This window comes from Cyanistes caeruleus, chromosome 3 (assembly GCF_971803275.1).
Source record: "Cyanistes caeruleus chromosome 3, bCyaCae1.hap1.1, whole genome shotgun sequence".
In the NCBI taxonomy this organism is placed as follows: Eukaryota; Metazoa; Chordata; class Aves; order Passeriformes; family Paridae; genus Cyanistes; species Cyanistes caeruleus.
The window spans coordinates 24,816,435-24,837,251 of record NC_141703.1 but is presented as its reverse complement, the minus strand read 5'-3'; the positions used below and the strand labels follow the sequence as shown (position 1 = coordinate 24,837,251).

The window sequence follows — 20,817 nt, the reverse complement described above, 5'->3', positions numbered from 1 at the left end:
TCTTTCCCATAATATAAGACACAGGGGAAAACTGAGTTACTTTCAGTTAAACTGCCTGGCAGTAAAACCATGGAAAATCTGAATAAAATTGAGCTAATGCTTCTAAGAAATAGCTAAGTATATCCCAAATCTAAACTGCTGTGTTAAACTCAAATAATGGAACTTATTACATAAGACCTACCCTGAGAGAACTCTTTAGCATTTGGTCAGAATAGCCCAAAGGGGTGGCTAGAGGTGGGAAATATAAAGTCAGGCTGAAAAAAATCATTAGCATTTTCCTTCCTGATTCTCATTTTCCGGTGACATCCTATCTGTTTGAAACTCCATCACTATGCCCATTCCCAAACTGTCTGCTAGCTACATTTCCCTTCAAAAGCTCTTCTCCTAAATTCACTATAGACCTGATCATCAACCATCCTTACCTTTCCACAGTGAATTTACAGACTCATATCCCTATTTTAGTTAGGCTTTTTCTCAAAACTGAAAATTTAAATATACTTTCTTTTCATGCCAAGCACTATACATTTTGAAAAGTATGTGGACTCCCATACTTTGGAACCAGGTAAGGTTCCAAATATACAATGTACATGGTACATGACTCATGCATAACTTAACTTCGGAGGTCACACATATCTGCACAGTTAGTCTAAAATGTTTAGAAACATAAACAGTGGAAAGCATCCTCTCTTTTTTTTTTTTCTTTTTTTTTTTCACTTCTGATCAAAACTGAAGGTAGAACAGACATTGACAAGGAATCATAAAGACCTTGGTCTTTGGTCAAGACTAAAACAGACTGGTAGGGCAGTGATTTTTTAACACTGTGGTCCTGCTGCTGCCGTTAGCACATGTCTCGTTCTACAAGGGGTGGACTTGATTCCTCAGTCTAGTACCACCAAAAACCTTATACACTTGTTCTACAAACTGATTTAGATGGAGCACTGCAACATTTAACCTTGGATGTTTTCATACCCATACCTTGGCTCATATATAGTGCAGCTTTGAATGGAGGACTAACCAGGTCAGAATGAGCAGTTTAAAACAGCAGATTTGTTCCTTACCTTCCCATGAGAATGGTTATGGATCCAGTATGCTGAATTTGCCTCAGAGAGCCAGAGGTGATGCTGGGACAAAGGGCATCACATATCTTTTGATATACCTACCTCTCAAATTGATGGCCTTAACCTAGGCTTGAGTGAGATGATTGCGAATAATTAATCACCTACATTGCTCCCTTCAAAAGGCAACAGAAATACTTTCAGAAGAGGCAAAAGCATGCTTCGTGTCCTTTGGAAAATAGATATCACCTGGTGAGAGAGCAGGAATCCACAAGTTCAAGTTCACGCATTAAAAAAAAAAATCAGAAACATTTTTAAAAGTGAAAAATACTACTGCTTGATTCTGACATACAGGTGAACAAATAATTGTTTAGGTTATGATTTATGTAACTTGAATACAAATTGTACATTGTATTAAGCTAAGAAAATACATTAATAAATGTGTGAAATGTATAAAAAAAATCGTGCAAAGATACACATACAGAAAGCAAAGGACTATTGTTCTGTGTAACTATGTGTCACAACAGCTTGGAATTCTTTCAATACTAATTTCCTTATAGCACCAAATTTTGAGGTTATTTGAGCCAAACGGCTCTTATCCACACACAGGGCATTATTTTCTTGCCATTTCATTGAGGAAAAAAAACCCAAAATATTTCCTAAAAGTTTTATTGCTTGTACATTTGGGGTTTTGTTTGGTTTTTTCCCCGGTGTTAATATGCTTTTTGATATGAATATATTACAGATTTAGTATCAAAGATTTTTTTGTGGGTGATGTATTATAGAAACTTGTAAGATTTTGTTTATATATTTTTATTTCTGTGTCCTTGATAGTCACTCAGGATTTTACATAAATTACACTTAGCCTCACAAAAAATGAGGAACAATGGAGTCCCATCAGTTTTCCCAGACTTTTTTCCCAATGAATATTGCAGATCCACGGAAGGTTTTAAGGCGGTAACTGCTGTTTAAAGGTGTTTCAGCTGCTACAAATGGGAACAAGAGACTTTGTAGGTCTGGACCAATATGTCTTAACTGGAACAACACAAGAAACCTCAAGTAGTGGATGAACCAAACCCATTCTACCAGAATGCAGGCTGGTATCCAAACTGCTTGGATATTCCTCAGCTTCTCAAATGCTTGGAAGTCAAGGCAAACTTGCAAGTTTGGTCATTAATTCCTTACTGTGATTAGCAGACAATCATTCCCCAAGCAGGGAGAAAATTATGTATGTTTCAAAACAAGATAACATATTTTAGACACCGTAATATCTGTCATTTCAAAACCTGGCATGGCTAAAGATCTTCAGCATTAACTTTTATGCCAATGTGTGATACCAGACAGCCTCTCATGTCCTGTCTGATTGCTTAAAATAACACATTGCCATTCCTTTGGGGTTACACCACTACTTTATGTTGATATAAATAATGGCTGTCGTTTAAGCTTCCTTGTATGATGCTCCATAAAACTTGCTCGGTCTAATTTCAGAAACTATTTCAGAGTGGCAACACCATGATAAAACAAGACACATCTTTTCTCCCTGAAATGTCTGTACCTGCCAGAAAGATTGGTCAATAAAAAGAATATCATCATGTTAGGATACTTTGATACAAGAATGTTGCCACTACAGCCAGCTAGACAGCATCTGATGGAATAAAAACGACTCCATGGAGGGGCTTCCAGGCTGTCATGTTGGTTTGCTCTGCGTAAAGCTCTTGCTTTCAGGCCAGAATTTACTCTTGGTACTTCCTGCTGAGAACTGTGTTATTTCAGAAAGTACTCTGATACACCTAGCAGACTGAGGAAAACATACTGAAGTTGCACATAAGGCAAGGTCTTCTCAGTCACTTTCTACACAGCTACACTTGGTCTATAACCATCTCAGTCCAGCCAGATAGTTATCATTGGCATAGGTTTATACAGTAAAAACACCAATTTAATTAATAAAACTAACAGTTCAAAGCTGTTCTGTTATTTTGGTGAGTTCAGTAAAAATTAACATGATTCCAATCAAATTGGAACCTGGACTTAGATATTGCAGAAGAGAGATGAAAGGTGAAAGGTGAAAGGCTGGTATCTGCAAGAACCAAGGGTGTGAAATAGGGTGCAGCAGCATTTAGCTGATTTAAATGATGTCTAGCATCTATTGGATGTGATAAAACTACACTATACTTCTCAAGATTAAATCTATAAGTTTTATAAAAAGGAACAAATACTTGTTATAATATAATACTGAAGTAAACAACAAAAAGAGACAACACTCATCTGAAGATGAATTCACAGGGAATATCACTGATTAACTTCCACAGACTCTCACACTGAATATTCAGTACCATGTATATGATACCTGTAAACTTTTTAGAGCACAGATAAAGCTCATTTTCCTCCACATATGTTTGAAATGTTTCTCTATGTCAAAAGTATTTTATTTTTAGCAAATCAGGAGTTTCCTATTGAAGCAAAAGATTTCAATCAAGTAAATTACACATTCATTTAATATGTCAAGGTGGAAAGGGAGGTGATGTGACAAACAGTTTCTTTTTTGGATGAATTTCCAGATTGTGACATTACAACATTCTCTTCCAGATTCTGCCATTTAATTATTTCACAAAAGAGTTTAATAATGCTTTCCTTCCTGTTTTGAATAACACAATTCCTGATTGCCAACTCAGCACAATCCTAGTTAACAGAAACAAAAAAATCTGGACAAAGGTAACTCTAAGGCTGATCTGCTAAAAGCTTCCATAAACAGAGGATGGTGGTGATTTATTCCTAGGGAAAATCTTACTCGACTTCTTGTTTATTAATATGGAAGTGCTGACGTATCTATGACTACAAATTCACTTAGCAACAAGAAATTTCTGGAAGCTGAATCCATGTAATTCTAATCAACTCTGATCAGTTCTATTAAATGAGTGTATTTCAACAGCTTTCATAGAGTTTAGCAATTAGAGGGAATGCAATACTTTAAAAAGTTACTCTCTTCCAAGCAGTCCATTCTTGCATTTGATCCTCTTTTAACTTCTTTACATTCCACATTTCTTAGAATGTGTGTTTATTCGCTTCTGAATATGCTACAATTGCCAAATTTCTGGATTTTATATGCCTTTTTGTAAAAAAGTTCCACAACTACATCTGTCTGGGATTTATAAATCTCTGATTTCAGTTTCAGCAAAGTCAATACATGTTTTTGAGGAAACATGAAAAATAAGTTTTTGGTTCCATTACCACCCAAGTATGTAGAGACAGAGGTCAAGCTGTGGTTTCTGGGTAACAGGTGGTTGTCTTGAGAGATGCATCCTAACAGCTACAGAAATGAGGCAGGATAACCACTATTATTTTAATTGTTATTCTAATCCATTATCTTCCAGAATCCTGTACATTGAAAGACTTACTTTCCTATATAGCTGCAGATTATTTGTATGAAAAATAATCCCATATATATGTTGCTTCTCTTATCCCAGCACTCAGAATAATCATCACTGATATCAGCAACACCTTTGGATAGAAGATATTTTAATTCATTTGCTTTTAACCTATTTCCTAGGCAAAAATCCTCTCCTACATCTTTCATTCCAGGGATTGTATCTCCTTTACTAGATGCAAGATAGAGAGCAGTAATTAAAACAGAAAGTAAAGATCTATGATTATGCAAGAAAATTATTGTTGCTTACATCAGAGCCAACACAAACTTACTGATAGATTATATCCAAATCCTACATGGCATGATACCTTTTATTTTCCTACTTATGTTCTCTACAACTGTGGTGCTTCATTCAATTAAGTAATTTTCTCAAACAGTGAGATACATTTGACTGTTCGATCTTATTTAGAATGACACTGAAAATTATTTTTTCCATCTCAAGAAAAATATGATTTCTTAAGTCATCTCTTTAACTGAGGAGAAAAAGTAAAGACATCTGTAAAAGATTTAAAAAATCAAGAGAAACTTAAGCATCTTATTTAACAACTTAAAAATATTTCAATTTAAGTGTAAAGTTTTGAACTATTTCAGTAATTTTTTTAAATCATATTTTCAGAAAAAAAATGTTATACTTAACAAAGAAAACATATCCTGAAGGAGCCCACACATATTTTCAAAAAAGTAAAAAAGTAATCAGTATTCTCTGCTTGAAAATTTTATCATGTCTCATTTAAATCCAATGTTTCAAATACTTTCCAAAAATATATTTTTAACAATGCCTTTCTAATCCAGATGTAGCAAAAACTATTACTAATCCTGTCTCTCCTTTTCTCAAAGTCTACCTTCCATTTCAGCAGGAAAAAATATTAGTCTTACTTCAAACCCCAATTACAGATTTGCATTTTCCTAGAACAATCTTTTCTTCGACTCTGAGGAATAAAATAAACCTCAAATGGCACATTCTAAAGCAAGACTTTACTTATCTGTTAGTTGTCATATGTTCACCAGTTTTCCAGAAATATAGATTCCATACATTTTTTGCCTTCCAATCAATGTCAAAAAGCAATCAAATTAACATTTTTCCATTTTTTCAGCAAGTTACGGTGATCCTTGGCCTGCATATTACATTAGTTACTAACAACTACAGTAGGCAGATGGCTACCCAAGTTGAATCATACATAACCTTATTCAAAGTTATTAGGGAAATTGAATTTGAAACATCATGTTTGAAACTTGTGTTTATATGGTTTAACTAAGGTTGTTTGGTGGGGATTTTTAAAAATATATTTAAATAGATGGATACAAGCATCAGTGAGCTAATCTACATAAAATAAATTTGCTTATCTACTCAGGATGGTGTGGATTTATCAGACTCTAAAACTGGTAAGTGCATTGTGCATTAGCAAAGATGTGAAGAAATCTGACTGCTGTATCATCTAAATGTTGGTTCCCCAAGACAAGTTAGAAGTCCGGAAGCAAAGGGCAGGGATGCTTTGTGCCTGGAATGCATAGAGTTCCCAGCGAGCACATTTCAATGAAGATCACATATATATGGAGAGAGAGAGAGATAAAAAAATAGATAAATAGATCGATATAGATACAGATATAGATACAGATATAGATATTGATATATCACTTAGCATCACAAACAGTTCCTCTAAGAGTTGTATTTCAGACGATATGCTGTTGATTGTAGTTTAAAGCAAAATTTAGAGTGCAGATTACAGTCTGAAAAGAGCTCAGAGGACTAGAAAATACTGGGATGGACTGACTAGCAGTGAAATGCAGGCTGAACACATCTAGTTTAATCCTGTATGAACAGACAGATGTGCTATTTAATTCTGAAGATTTGATAGAACTGGGATCTGATATAAAGAAATTCTCTGAGTAAAGACATTTGCAAGGTCAAGTGTTACCTGGGAGGTTACCTTTCTAAAAAACAGAAGAAAAATCATCACAGAGGTGTAAAACATGTACTTCAGCTTTTCAAGGCAATGTTACAGCAGCATTTTATTTGCAAAGGAGACAACCACAAGATGGCTCCTTTCATATGATGCAAGCTGAAATAGAAACCATTTCTGATAACACAGGCTGTGTAGTTTTTTCCAGTCCCTTCCCTGAACAACTGAAACACCAGGCACCAATCTCCAAAGAAAATGTGGTGCCATAATTGCTTTGTTAAATCATGGTTTGGGGAGGAGCATGCTCTTTTTGAGAAGTACGAACTAAACCCCTCAAATACAAGCATCTAATCTCACTGTACGGTGTGCAGCTTTTAAGAACACTTGTTAGGCTCAGAGACAGATGTTTCATACTCTTCACCTTCCTCTGGATTTTTGTTTCCTTTCTTTGTAAGTGGAAATGGCATTTTCATCTTTATTAAATACTTTCCCATGTGAAGGTTTTAGATTACTATATAATTGATCCATCCTGTTTTCCTGATGGAGTTACTTACTGAATCCAAGTAATCAGTAAGTGAGATTTATACTCACCCTAAATGCCAACTTCGCTTTTTTTGCCTTTATTTTTATTTTTACAGTCAGGACACAATTTGAAGATGAGGACATTGAAGAACCTTCTAGTTACTATGGTTCAGGCTCAATATAAATGGAAATGGTTTGGTATTGATTTCTTACAGTACTGTTTTCAACCACAATACTGGTATTTTGCCACTCAAGAAATGTTAATTTACAGTTAAAACTGGTAAGGAATGCGGGAAAAAGAAAGGTAGTTTGTCAAAAAGCCAAGAACTATAATTAACTCCCTTATCTTTTAGGGACTAGACCTCTCAGCTGAGCACAGCCTTGATGATTCACATGTATGAAGAAGAGCTGCACAGAGGCAGAATTGACAAAGCCTTCTGATGAAAAAGGTCACTCTTCCCAGGCTCATAAAAGATGGCAGCTTTACAACTGTAATGCAACAAATCTGTTTTTATTTATTACCCATGAAATCGCATCGTTTCCTAAGCAGCAAAGTTTTAAAAAAGGGCTTCTTTATGCATGAGTAAATATTTTCCCAATGAACTCTTGGTTTGTCTTGCAACCCAACCCTAGTTTATTTAACATTGAGATTGCTTTCTCCAGGGAAGGCAGTCAAAAATGGGGGATGGGAAAGGGAGAAGCTGGCTCTGTCTACAGGGCACAGCTGCTCTTTGCTACTAGCCTCCAACAGAGTAATACATCAGTAATTATTTGAAAGTCAGACAGATTCCCTGCTTTTCTTGCCAGACAAAACTCTGAGAACTGAGGAGGGGAAAGGAGGATAAAGGACTTTCAGTTTACTGTTTTTCCACTCATGACTTTTTTTTCCATGTTAGCAGCTACTGCTGCTATTAATTTTCTGATCTTTGTACCTCCAGAGGCCTCACATACTATGCACACTCAGTTTTAGCATTTGAGCACCAATGTTTTTAAGTTTATGAAATTAGCTTTTATGTTCCAGCTATTTTACCCAACAACTTTCATCTGAAAAAAATATATATATAAAAAATGCTGATTTCTGATTTTGTTTTAGGAGTGATTTAAATAGAACACTTGGTCTTTGCTGAAGAAAGGTGAAGACAGCCGAAAATCTAGATAAGAGCAACATACTTCAAGTAGTGCACCACTCATCTGTGGTTTAATTTAATCAAAAAAAAATAGGAAGAAAATCTAATCTTTGAACTACTCCCTGAAAATTATGAGTCAGACTCTATTTACACTAGAAAAATGATGTAAAGTTCCCACCATTGCTAAAAAAAATCATGGCATCTAAAGAAATGTCACATTTTCATCACAGTTCACTGAGAGTTTTAGGGGAAAAAAAAGAAAAAAGAAAAGGGAAAAGAAAGAAAAAAGAGAGATGAATAACATTCAAATAAGTTTGTCCTTTTGGAAAATCACCCTCAAAGACAGAAAAACAAAATGAAACACAAGTAGATACCACAATAACCCACAGATTCAGAACTAGATTCAGGCATAATGTAGGATAAAAACAGTGATTCTGTGACAACCTCCTTCCAAGACAAGAGGTTTTATGGGACTCAAAATCTGACAGGACCAGACAAAATTTGAGGAACTCCTTATGTGACTGGGCACATCAATTCAAATGGCATTTGTGGAGAAGTGTTAGCCTAAGAAGCCTTCAGACTCTCAAGATATCTATCAGCTCTGTGCAGGCACGGCAGAGAACTTGTGTCAACTGATCCTGCTCTGCAGCAGCACCTGGCAACAGGGACAAATACTCTTGGGCATCTCAAATGGCATTAGAAATGTATGTCTGGGCAACTAAATAAAGCCCTAAGTGTTAACCACTGCAAACTTGCTACAGCAAGAATGGAGAAATTGGAATTAATTTTGCATTTGATTAAATTCTAGTGTACTTTTTACAAACAAACAAAAAAACAAACAAACAAACCTGAACAACAAAACCCTGACTGAGGTCAAGTTAATAATAACTTGAACCCAGTACAAGTTATTATTAAATGCTCCATATTCAACATGTCTGAAAAGAAAAACAGGCAAATATATGTATCAGAGTGGCACAGAGAAGACAACTACACTACAGCTAAGTAACACAGCAAGTCCTTTTTCACAAACTACACATTTAAAATAACATGTTTATTTTTAAAATATATACTTCTTAGACTAGTGAATATTCAAAAGTCTTAATTTATAGACTATTTTATTTCTATGTCATTAGCCAAAAGAGAACATAAAAGCAAACTTAGCTAAAATAGAGCTAATCTCTTCTTCCACTCCACTTTGCCTATAAGCTCTTCTGTGTCCTTTGCTGTTTGAAATTTAATTCTGTAAAACGCCCCAACAAAACAAGAAGTCTACTTCCTTGATCTGACAGAAACAGAAACAAAGCTTCTCACTTCCCTTAAAAGACCAAGAATAGAACTGAGGATGAAATTAATGCAAATAAGACTGCAAATAACTAGGTTTTTTTCAAATATACAAAAATGTGTTCTACTAAGTTTAGTAGGAGAAGTCTCTGAGTAATTTTAAAAATCAAGAATGTATTTTTTAATAAATAACACTGTAAGCATTTACAATACTATTTACTGCATTCCAATAAAGACTTCAATTAAAAAAGCAAACATATTAAATGCCAAAATGTCTTTATACAAAACAGAAAATGCAAAGAACCTGAAATGTTACATATTACAGTGCCCCTTTTTTCAAAAAAGTTTGTAAATTACAGTTTAAGCTATGACTATCAACTTGAATTATGCCACGTGCAAACAGACCATAATAGCAGGTCAGGGAAACCAAATCTATAATTTAGAAAGAAGTTAGAATCACAAAACAGATTTATATTTTATGTACCTGAACTTTTGCACAGCAAGACTGAAATCTCTTTAAGATGTGTCTTGTTCTTGTACAGAATCTAGCCACAATAATGACAGAGAAGTACAAAAGAATAAAATACAATGTAATTGAAAAGAAATATTAAAACCCCCAGAATTTCCATGACCTCAGTTTCATAAGATATGACGGTAGTTAAAGACTTTATTTCTATTAAATTTAATTAACTTATAAAGTCCATTGCCAAAATATTTTAAGGGAGTTGAAGGAAATGCAGAATATCAAAACATACACATTTTTACATTTATCTGGATAATGATTCACACTTCAAAATACAGAGATACAAATGTGATTTCACAAGTCATATGCCAACTACAGACTGATTAAGGAATCAGTCTCATATAGAGAGCACTGTGCTGTGCTATTTTGGAACTTTTGGTGTAGATCACTAGAATGGAAATAAAAAAGATTGACCTCATAACAAAGAATTTAGTCACGAATCAAGATATATCAGAGTTCATTTCCACATGCCGAATTCCTGCACAGCATTGTTAAAGGCTCTTCCCCTCTCTGCATTCTCCTTCCGCTTTCCAAAAGAAGTACAGTGGTAGTTGTCCACCTTGTAGGAATTACTAGCAGGTAAATGAAGTCATAGTCCATAAGGAAACTAGATAGAACCCCTCCCTTTGTCTGGTGTGGCAGTTTCTATATCCCCGTATGAGATAAAAAACACATGCAAATCTTGAATATTAATCTTCTCAAGGTCAGGAATTTTAAAGTTTTGTTCCTCTTCACTATAACCCACATTCTTTACATTTATTGCTTTTCATGATAGTTATAAACAATATGTGAACAACTATATCCGTACTTATATACTACGCTATAAAAAGCACTGAGCTTTTTTTAACCTGGGAAACCATGTTCTTTAATATCAAATATTTTGGTAAGGTCCATTTTTATGACATAAGCTGCGGTATGGGTAGGGGGTTTTTGTTTTGGTTTGGCTTTTTCCTTGTTTGTTTTTTGGTTTTGAGTGGTTTGCTTTGGTTTGTTTTGGTTTTGTTTATGTTTTTTTCTTTCTTTCAGTTGCTCCATCATACAGGATCTGCATTATTTAATGCCCAAACAAGGCATGCAGATATACAGCATTAGCATCTGCCTAGCTGTACATGGGAAAAAAAAACCCTATAACCCTGGATCAGAAATGCACATAGGATGATGAACTTTCAGAGCTTTTGAAAACAAAGGCCAGGTCCAACATAAAATGGACGTTTTTTTAAGGCAAAGAATAAGGGACTGAACTGAAAGCTGCTGCAGCTGAAAGTACTCCCTCCCCTGGCCAAAGCATTTAGCTTTCTCGTGCTTCAGCGTCACCATCTATAAAAGGGCTGAATTGAAATCCATCAGCCTTTGCACATTATTCTAAGATCTACAGCTTGGCAGCATTCTAGAAGCTGAAGCAATATTTTATTTTGGTGAATAGATAATAACATGTAGAGGATACAAATATTAGCTGCAGTAATGCCTCATGTTGAAATGCCTTGTCTGTATATTCATATCACGGTGTTGTTTTTTACCTCAAAGCACTTCGATTAATTGAGCTTACCACCACTCAGGATTTTATTATTCCCATTTTGGAGATTAAAAAAAATTAAATAAGCCTTTATAATTTAAATAAAAAGGCTAAGGTTAAAACAAAAGTTTCTGAAAGCAAGATTTCCATCTTCATATTCTGACTTGATATGGCTATAAAAATATAGCCACATCTCAATTATTTTTATTAATTTAGAGTTAAATATCTTGATGCCAGACTTGCACTTCAAGTCCTAAATACAGAAAGCTGTATGTTATTATTTGACTGTACAGATCAAAACAAAACTTTGAGAACACACAAAAAAAGGTGTTTCATTTTGCTATGATTTTTACAGTGTAAATCCTCAGTTTCTAGCTCAGGCCATCTCTGTGATATTTTAAGGAAAATCTTAAGCCAAATTTCAAGCCAGATGTCCAGACTGGTGTTATAACAGCTTTCTGTAAAGGACCTTCTCTATATGAGAGCAGTATAATCCAACCAAACACCCACTCTATCAGTGCCTTTCCACAATGAATGAATTCCTTAATCACCTTTTTGAAGGCTAAAAAATAGCCCCATATGCTGACCGTTTGATTCCTTTTCTAAGATTTTGCATATGTACAAAAAGAGTACTTGCCATGGAGTGCATATGTGAGAGGGGCATTTCATGCTGGACTATAGGCCAAGGTGCAGTTCTTTCTGTGCACAAGTGTTTTTCTTTATGCTGGAACCTTATCACTGAGCACTGGATACTGTACACACACAGCCTCATATATGCCAAAATACAAAGAAGCTGAATAAATGTGAGGAATGCCTATGGAATCACAATTTCTGAAAAGTCAGAAGTCCTGTATTAAGAAAAAGATATTTCACAGTATCTTAATGATCAATTTAGCCTGATGTTAAAGAAACACTTTTTTAATGCCTGGGTCTCTTGACACTTTTAACAGAAATTTATTTGTACCTTCTTTGCCTCAGAATATAACTCCTGGTTTGCATTGCTTAATAATGTACACTGAAAAAAGGACACTCTGTGATACCCAGAGAAGTCGTGGATGCCTCTGGAAGTGTTCAAGGTCGGGTTGGATGGAGATCTGAGCAACCTGGTCTAGTGGAAGGTGTCCCTGCCCGTGACAGGGGGTTTGGACTGTCCCTTCCAACCAAAACCATTCTATGCTTCTGTGATTCCATGATTTTCATGAACAGGTGGGTGTTCTTAAATTTAAACAATCGTACTCTTCATTATCATCAATTAAATTTTAACGGTGTCAGAAAAAGTCGTTCACAATTAGGAAGAAAACAATTAGGAGCATTCAACAGAAGTTCCTTAAAAATTCTGCGGAGCCATTACTCAAGGACTGGTTTCTGGCTGCAATTTAAAACCTGGCATTGTCATTTTAAACAGACACTGACGGGGTTACCCTGTGGTTTGCAATCCACTGAGCAGCACAAACCCATAGTGACCTCCGAGTGCTGAAGCTGGCTTGACAGCACATCCGCGGTGCTCAGGAACAAGCACCACGGCAGCCGGTGCCCCGCGGCTCAGCGCTGCCGCCGGCACCTTCTCCCTGCGGACACACGGGCCGGCGCTGTCACCCGCGGCGCCGGGGCAGCTCAAAGCGCTCCCGCCCTGCCCCGGCCAACGCGGCCCGAGGCGGCAGCAGCGAGAGCGGCTCTGCCGCCCCGGACAATGGAAAATCCGGGCGTGGGGCCAGAAGAGGGAGAGAGGAGAGCGGAATGGAGGAAGGGGAGGGAGGGCGGGGAGGGAGAGAAGGATCGAGAGGGGGAGGAGGGAGAAAGATGGAGAGGGAACGAGAAGGAGAAAGAGGGAGAGGATGAAAGGGTGAGGGACGGGAAGGGAGTGGGGGGAGAGAGAGAGGAGAAGGAAAGGGAGGGCGGGAGGCAGGAAAGGCGGAGTAGATGGTGAGAGGGAAGGAGGGATAGGCAAAGCCGGAGGGGGAGGAGGAAGGAGCACAGACGGGAGGGAGGGAGGGCTGGCCGTGCGCTCCCCTCCCCGCTCTGGGCTCCCTGAGGGCCTCGAGGCCACGCCCCTCTGGGGCGGAGCGCCGCGCGCGGCCCCGCCCCGCTCCCTTTGTGCCGGGGCCGCGCGCGCCAGCCGCAGTCGCCGCCGCTTCCCGCCAGGGCAGCGAGCGCCCGCCCGCTCCTTTTCCCCTCTTCTCCCTCCCCCATTCCTTCCCATTCCCTCTCACGGCTCTCCCGCTCGCCATGTCGCTGGGAGCCGTCCCCGAGGCGGGCTTCTCCAGCGAGGAGCTGCTGACCCTGCGCTTCCCCCTGCACCGCGCCTGCCGCGATGGGGACCTGCCCGCCCTGTGCGCGCTGCTCCAGAGCTCGCCCCGCTCCGACCTGGCGGCCGAGGATTCCTTCTATGGCTGGACGCCCATCCACTGGGCCGCGCACTTCGGCAAGGTGGGGCCTGGCCGGGCTCAGCCGGCGGCGGGAGCGGGGGTGGGAACGGGAACGAGAAGGAGAAGGGGAAGGAGGGCGCGATTCCCGCTCGCGCGCAACGCGGCGCCATCTTTGCCCCTAGCGCGCGCTGTGCCGAGAGGCGCCGCCGCCCCCTCCCTTTCCTCACCGCCTCCTGCCGCTCCTCAGGGAATCGGGCGGGACGGGAGCGGACAGCCGTGCTGCTTGGCTCCGTTCCGGTCCCCGCGGTCAGCGAGGCGTGGGTGGCTCAGGTCACGGGGCTGGCGGCACCTGCCGTTTCGGCATCACTCATCCCACCCCCACTGCCGGCGGCAGCCGCCCGTCTCCCTCCCCGCTGCTTCCCCCGGCGACGGCGGCGGCTTCGCGCTCGGGCTGCCAAACGGCCCCTGGGCCACCGGCACGGGAGCGAATGGCGAGGAGCGGCCGATCCCCTCTGGACATCCCCGGCGGCCGGGGCCATTGCGGGCTGGAGGCACCGCCGAGGCGCGACCCCTTCCCCGCCCTCGGCTGATCCTCCTTCCCTGCCGGCCCTCCCTCGCGGGGCGCTTTGTCTGCGCGCTCTGGCGCGATCCCTACAGTCCTCAGCTCCGCACCTGGAGACCGATGTGTTGTGGTGCCCGTGTTATGACAACCGGCTCGTTAGGAGCTGGGGCAGAAGGTGCTTGTTGTGCCTGTAAGGCGCTCCTCTTTTGCCTTCAGTAGGAAAAATAAATTACGGTTCATACGTATGGAATTTTCTGCATTGGCGTTGTTGCATTGTAGAAAAGACCGAAACACAGGAAGTAGCCACGCTAACTTCACGTCTTAGAATGAGTGGTATTTTAATTTCTTGATTTTTATATATGCGTTTCCTGTTTCTGAAGCGGTGAGTATCTCAGACTATGCAGGATTCCAGCCTAGAGGGTTGGGATCTGATTTTTTTTCCTCATTGATTTGTTTGACTTCAGAATTCAAGGGGCTTTTGTTCTTGTTCTCCCTCCCATTTCCCATATACTTCTATTTGCTTATTGGTTGTGTGCCAGAGGAGGAAGATTGATGTACTTAGGCAGTTGTCATGGTTTATAAAAGGACATTAGGAGATGGTTTCTATACGTTGTGTGATCTTATCTGCAGTTGCTTCTTTGAGAAGCTTTTAGAAGCAGCTTTACCTAAGTAGTCTTCCAGTCTTAAAATAAAGCAAAACAAAATAACCCTAAACCCACAAAATCCCAAATGTAGAATGGTCTTTTATCTGTTCAGAAAGAGGCTAATAATCTGCACTCCGAAAAAAGTGGAGTGCTTTTATCTTCCTTGTGAAGTATTCCCGCAGAAAATATTAAGGTACTAATTAGCCTTACAGTGTTCTGTTTCTTTTCTCTGTCTTGTAAGAATTTCTTTTCAGTATGGGCTTCTGGCAGTCTTGCTTCTGCGAGGTAGTGGTTATTTGATATAGATTTTGGATAGTGTATGTGTTGTTTTGTTTTTTCCTGTAGGCATCTTCGGCTTTCTGCTAACTATCCGAGGCTGAGTGAGCTTTTGTGTGCGTTCCAGTTTCTGTTGAAGAGATTCTTGCAGAAATAGCAAACAAAGGGAACAAGTCAGCCTGCAACATGTTGTGTGCTTGTATTTGCCATATTCATTCTTAGTTATGGGCAAAATTTAAAGGGGAGTGGTGTTACATATGGGGGAGGGGAATCTGACAGATGAAATGAGACTTGAAAAGGCAACGAAGGTTATAAATTGGTTTTATAGGATTTTGCTTATATGTTTTTTTCCTGAAAGCCTAAAAGATCTTAAAGATCGAGGCAGCAGTTTGTGGAAGTTATCTAAATACTTTATAGTCTAGTTAAGTTGTGTTCCTTTCTCAGAGCCAAAGACTGCTCAACACTTTGAAAAAGTTACAGAAGTGTAATTGGATCCCAAACCCGATTGGCTTTGTGTTTGTGTGGCATAGTTACACTTGCAGCTTTCACCAGTTAACAGTGTTGCCAGCAGTGACACAAGAGCTGCTCAGATGCGTGACTTATATTCATATTTATGTATTTTTTGTTTCCCAAATTCCCATTCATCAAAAATAAACATTTGAAAACCAGAAGAATTTTTCATTTCGTTTTGAAGTATTCATTAACACTGAACAGGTCTCTTTCTCTTCACTGCTTTGTTTTTCTAGATTTTGTGTGATTTTTCACTTGTTTAATTTTTTGGGGTTTTTGGGGTTTTTTTTTTTTCCTGGAAGAAATAATGTGATGACAGAGCTTCATGTCTGTCTGAAATAGGGCCAGTTAGTAACATGGTCCACCAAGACATGTATTGCTTCTCACTGTAGCTCTGTAGGAGGCTGAAAAGACAAAAATGATTCATTTTTTTCTGGAACTACTTGTAAGCAATGAAATCTAAGCCAGTTCATACATGTACACATGTGCATGCCTGCACATACAGCAGTCTGTATGTGTCCAGGTTTGGTGAGCTTCAAAGAGTTTTTCCCCCTGCCTGTGGCTCAGGTTGAACGTGGAAGATGGCTCTCCCTGCATCACAGGGCAGTACAGAATAATATTACAGTAAAGCTGTATTAAAACTACGTTCTTGCCTGTAGTTGTAGATATGCTTCAGAAAGGAAGTAGCAGCAGTGGTCAAGATGGTTATAAATGAATGTGTGAAAGAGGAAAGGTGGCTTATGGGGGAGGAAACACTGGTGTAACACCAGTACCAGTAAAAATGGGGTCTCTTATAACTGAAAGTGAAAACACAAAATTCTTGAATAACTTGCTGTAAAACATACTTCTTTCTACAGCTTGCAGGTAATACTTAAAATATCAGCAGAGTCAATTGGAGGTGATGGATATTGCAGCTTGTGTTTCTAATTGTAATATCTAGGCATTTAATGACAACACAGACTTCCTTTTAGAGATAGTAGCAAATTTACTTGCTGTGTTGAGTGTCTGTGGTGGAGTTTGCATTTTCAGGGCATTCCCTGTCTGCAGAAAAGTGCTTGTCTCTTGAGATGAATTAACTCCCATTAGAGTTCCTGCATTTTAATTGGAGTTAATTATATAGTGCCCTAAATTACACCCCATTACATCTATTCCATAGATTTCTGAGAAGGTGGGTCAGAATGTAAAAATACTAACAATCTAGAAAACCTATCAGAGAGGTAGAAAATACAGGGCTTGCATAAAAAAAATATTTTGGTCTTAATTTTAATTCACTTGATCTTGAACTAACCTTAATTTTCTTTTTAGTCACTTGAATTTTTATTTTCTCTGACCACATCTATTTGGTGTGCTTTTCTCCTGCTTTTGTTTTTTGTCATTTGTCTGCTTACATTATAGGAAGCAAAATAGTAGTAAACATGTTCTGTTTCTTTTGGAACAAAAGTAGGAGAGATAAAAATGCCTGTCTTTTCTTGCTTGGTATTTTGCCAGCGTTGTGGCTTATGTGGAGGCCTGTCTTTCTTCACTAAATCTGTTTAACCTCTGCTTTAGGTTGGAAAATATCCACTGTATTAAATTTAGGTTATTTAATGAAAGTGGACTTTTGTGTCCTGATCTCAGGCGTAAATGATCAGGGGAGGTGCTTTTGTCATGTTGACTTTTCCTGTTCATGAATGTAATTCATCTCGTCTTTCCATAATGTTGGAAGAAGCAATTTTTTTGACAGCCATGATGCAGAAGATATGTACTCAAGCTTTTAGTGGGATGAAATGTTGTATTCCTTGTTAAAGCCCTATGACTCTAAAGTCAGAGTATGCAAAAAAAAAAAAAAAATTTAAAAAAAAACCCCAGTGTTTAAAAAATCAGGTTGCAAGGATAATAATGGTGTGTGGCCATCTTAGATTTAAGCAGTGCAGGACAGTGCTAGTGAATCAGTTTGTGTTTTTTCCTTTTCAGTTGATGGGTTGTAATGCATGTGTAATTAAGGAATTCTTTCAGCCTGGTGCCTGTGCAGGAAGTATTATTCTTTCCTGAAGTTGTAATGGTTCTCTGGAAGTGTTTTCAAGTTAACTCTATTAATAAAGTCTATTGTTCTAAAAACTGGCTGAAATATATCTTTGCCTTCAGTTACCACAGATGAACCTCTTGTTGTAGCTGGGGGGGGTGTTTGCCATCACATGACTTGTTAATAATTGCAGTGTTACAATTTAATTAATAAGTAGTAAGGATTAACAGCAATATTACAGGTGCTAACATGTGACCATCAAGAAAAGTCTAATATTGGCAAATACAAAATGTAGTTTAGTAGTCTAGTGTTGGAGTTAGAAATTTTCTTACACTAGTTTTTTGATGTGATTTTTTTTTTCCAACAGAAGTGCATGTTTTCTTTTGAAAAGGTACTTTGGCAATGTTGATGTTTGTAGAGCAAGATTCATGTGTATCCAATATTCCAGTTATCCTTACTTTTACCTCATGCAGTTAGTGAGTTCATGGTACAACTGTGTCCAGCCTTAACTCCACTGCAGTCCAAAAAAATTATTTCTGTATAAGGATAGGGTTCATACGTGTTTGTTTGAATTACATGAGGGAAGGAAACAAAGTTCACAACATATTTGCAATACTAATATAAAATACTTCATGACAGTGGTTGTTGGTACTTCTATCTCATATATGTGTGTAATTCAGCAAGATCAGGATTTACAGGTTAAGAGTGGGAGAGAGGCTGATGTGCAGCAACAGAGGAGAATGTTATAACCCTGGTGTTGATGCTTCTGAGTCAAGCTGCCAACCCACATTCAGATGATTTTTAATTGTTCCTTTATGGACAGACTATTCCACAGCTGTGGTGTGGCTGATGTTTTCTCTGTGATACACTGAGCCACCCACAGATTTGTTTTATATGAACCAATGCCTGAGCCAGTGTAAGGGTCTTTGTTTTACTATTGTATTTTGTGTGCAGTAGTATTTGTTTTCTACCCACAGTAAATGGATGCCTAGACTAAACTGTTTATTTCAGCATAGTGAGTTCCTTTTCCTATCAACAAGACAATGTAACTGTGTGACAGGAAAGGAGTGTTGTTTTGACTATTTTTGAAAGTTGAGGTCATTGTAGTCATGGTTTGCCTAGTTTCTATAAATGAGAACTTACGAACCTTTAAAAATAGTATCTGGTTATCTGACACTTCTTGTTAGTATGTTAAGAAAAAAGGGTAGAATTTTAGTTTGGCAAAATACTCCAGTTTTTCGAAAGTGGTGCCACAAACATGCAGCCTGTTTTAACAGTTTCTTATCTGAAATAACAAGAAAATGGTGGAATTAATTTATTATTTTTATAGATTTAGCATATTATATATATTCTTAAGTATTAGTTTTCTTGACTGATCTTTTGTCACTCCAGAGATACATTAAATAAATGAAAAATCTTTTGTTTTTCTGATACAGCTTTCTATAAATTCTCCTGAGAGTATGATTCCAAGCATCTATGTATCTCCTAACAACACTTTTGTTTTGGCAAATGTTATCTAATAATATCTGGTTAGTATCATGTTTGCTGGATCAGAACTTGCCCCTTTTTTTTTTTCTTCCCCTTTTTCTTTCCTTCCTTTCCACCCTCTTAACAAAAGTGAATTGAATATCTCTTGTAGTTAGGATTAAAGTGTTTATGATTTTTTTTTTCCTTTTTTCTGAAATTAAAGGTGAAACTCAATTTTGGAGATGAGAATTAAATACTTCTCAGGTATAGTCTATGACCAAATGAGGAAGGAGTGAAGGAAGAGGGAGGGAATCCTAAATTTCATATTCTGTCTTGTTTTTCATTCATGTAGTCTTACTAGTAAGTTTAGTTCTTCTAGGTTTTATATATTTATTTAGAACATGCTAATGTCATAGCACATCTGTGTAACGTTTTTGGTTTTATTTTCCCTCATGTCTTTAAAGCTGGAGTGCCTAATGCAGTTAGTAAGAGCTGGAGCTTCTGTAAATGCCAGTACAACACGTTTTGCTCAAACACCAGCCCACATTGCTGCTTTTGGAGGACATCCACAGTGCCTGAATTGGTTGATTCAAGTGGGGGCCAACATAAACAAACAGGTATGGGTTAATGTGTATTTCACGTATGCATATTTTTGCAAGGAGTGTCTTGATCCCTTTTAATGACATGTATGATCCTTACATTAACATACAGATACTTTATTTTTGACATCAGTTGAAGTCACATGACTTGATCAGTTATAGACATTTTACATTACAGTAGAGCTAGGATGAATAAATGTCCTTTAAGCCTCTAGGGGTTTGGAGGATATTTGTTTTAGGAATTGACATCTTGCTGCTTCTTGAACAAAATGGTAATGTTGCCTTGGTATTGGCAGCATTAGCAAATACTTTGATATTGTAGTGCTGCTGTAGGGACAAGAAAAAGAGTAGTGAGGAACATAATACTTACTAAATATGCTAAGAATTAAAAAAAAATTACCATTAGCTACAGAACCATGAGACCTTTGTGGTGCTTCATGATTTACTCATGCATCAAACTACTAGTAAGGGCTGCATTGATTTATTTTAAGGTGCATATGGTTTTATGTTGTTTTTCTTTGAGATTATTTCTAAACCTTTTCTAGTAGCTTTCTGAAAATAGATCAGAAACATACTTGCTAAGAAAGAATTAATGGGTGATTTTAAAGATTTCTTTTGCTTTTTTTTTTACTATAATTTTCATTAGTTTTACTTGAGTATGTAATTTATTTGGTAGCAGATAGTGCATTAATATAGCAAAATTCCTGAAAGGACTGTTATACTCTGGTACAGTAACAGAATCAATGCTTAAAAACTATCATGCTTTTTAAGAAAATGTTTGAAGTACTGAATGAATCTGTTATGTATGCTGGGCATACATAAAATCCTTTTTAATTGTAATCAAAAATATTTTTAATAATATTCTGTGAGAGTAATTAATACTACAGCCTATGCTGTTGTTAAAAGCTGTGGTATAGCACAGCATCCATAAAATGTCTGGCTTGTTAAATCTTGCATCGTACTTATCTTAAAATATTTAAGGGCCAGACTGCAGTTTATATGCAGTAGAGTTAAGCTAAGTCTGCTGAAGAACTAAAACATTTGC

At 38.1% G+C, this 20,817-nt stretch overlaps 1 protein-coding gene across 3 annotated transcripts in view; it reads left to right on the top strand.

The window, feature by feature from the left end:
* Positions 1 to 13,431: 13,431 nt before the first annotated feature.
* ANKRD10 (ankyrin repeat domain 10) overlaps positions 13,432 to 20,817 on the top strand; it is a 37,412-nt gene continuing 30,026 nt past the window's right edge. The window contains exons 1-2 of one of the 3 annotated variants that reach the window (XM_086880191.1): positions 13,432 to 13,773; positions 19,638 to 19,790. In XM_086880191.1, coding sequence (XP_086736317.1) covers positions 13,573 to 13,773; positions 19,638 to 19,790 — 354 coding nt within the window. In that variant the 5' untranslated portion in view covers positions 13,432 to 13,572. Of the gene's footprint in view, positions 13,774 to 14,429; positions 14,657 to 19,142; positions 19,236 to 19,637; positions 19,791 to 20,817 lie in introns of those variants that run through there. The other 2 variants (XM_023918289.2, XM_023918290.2) reach the window with 2 other exon arrangements.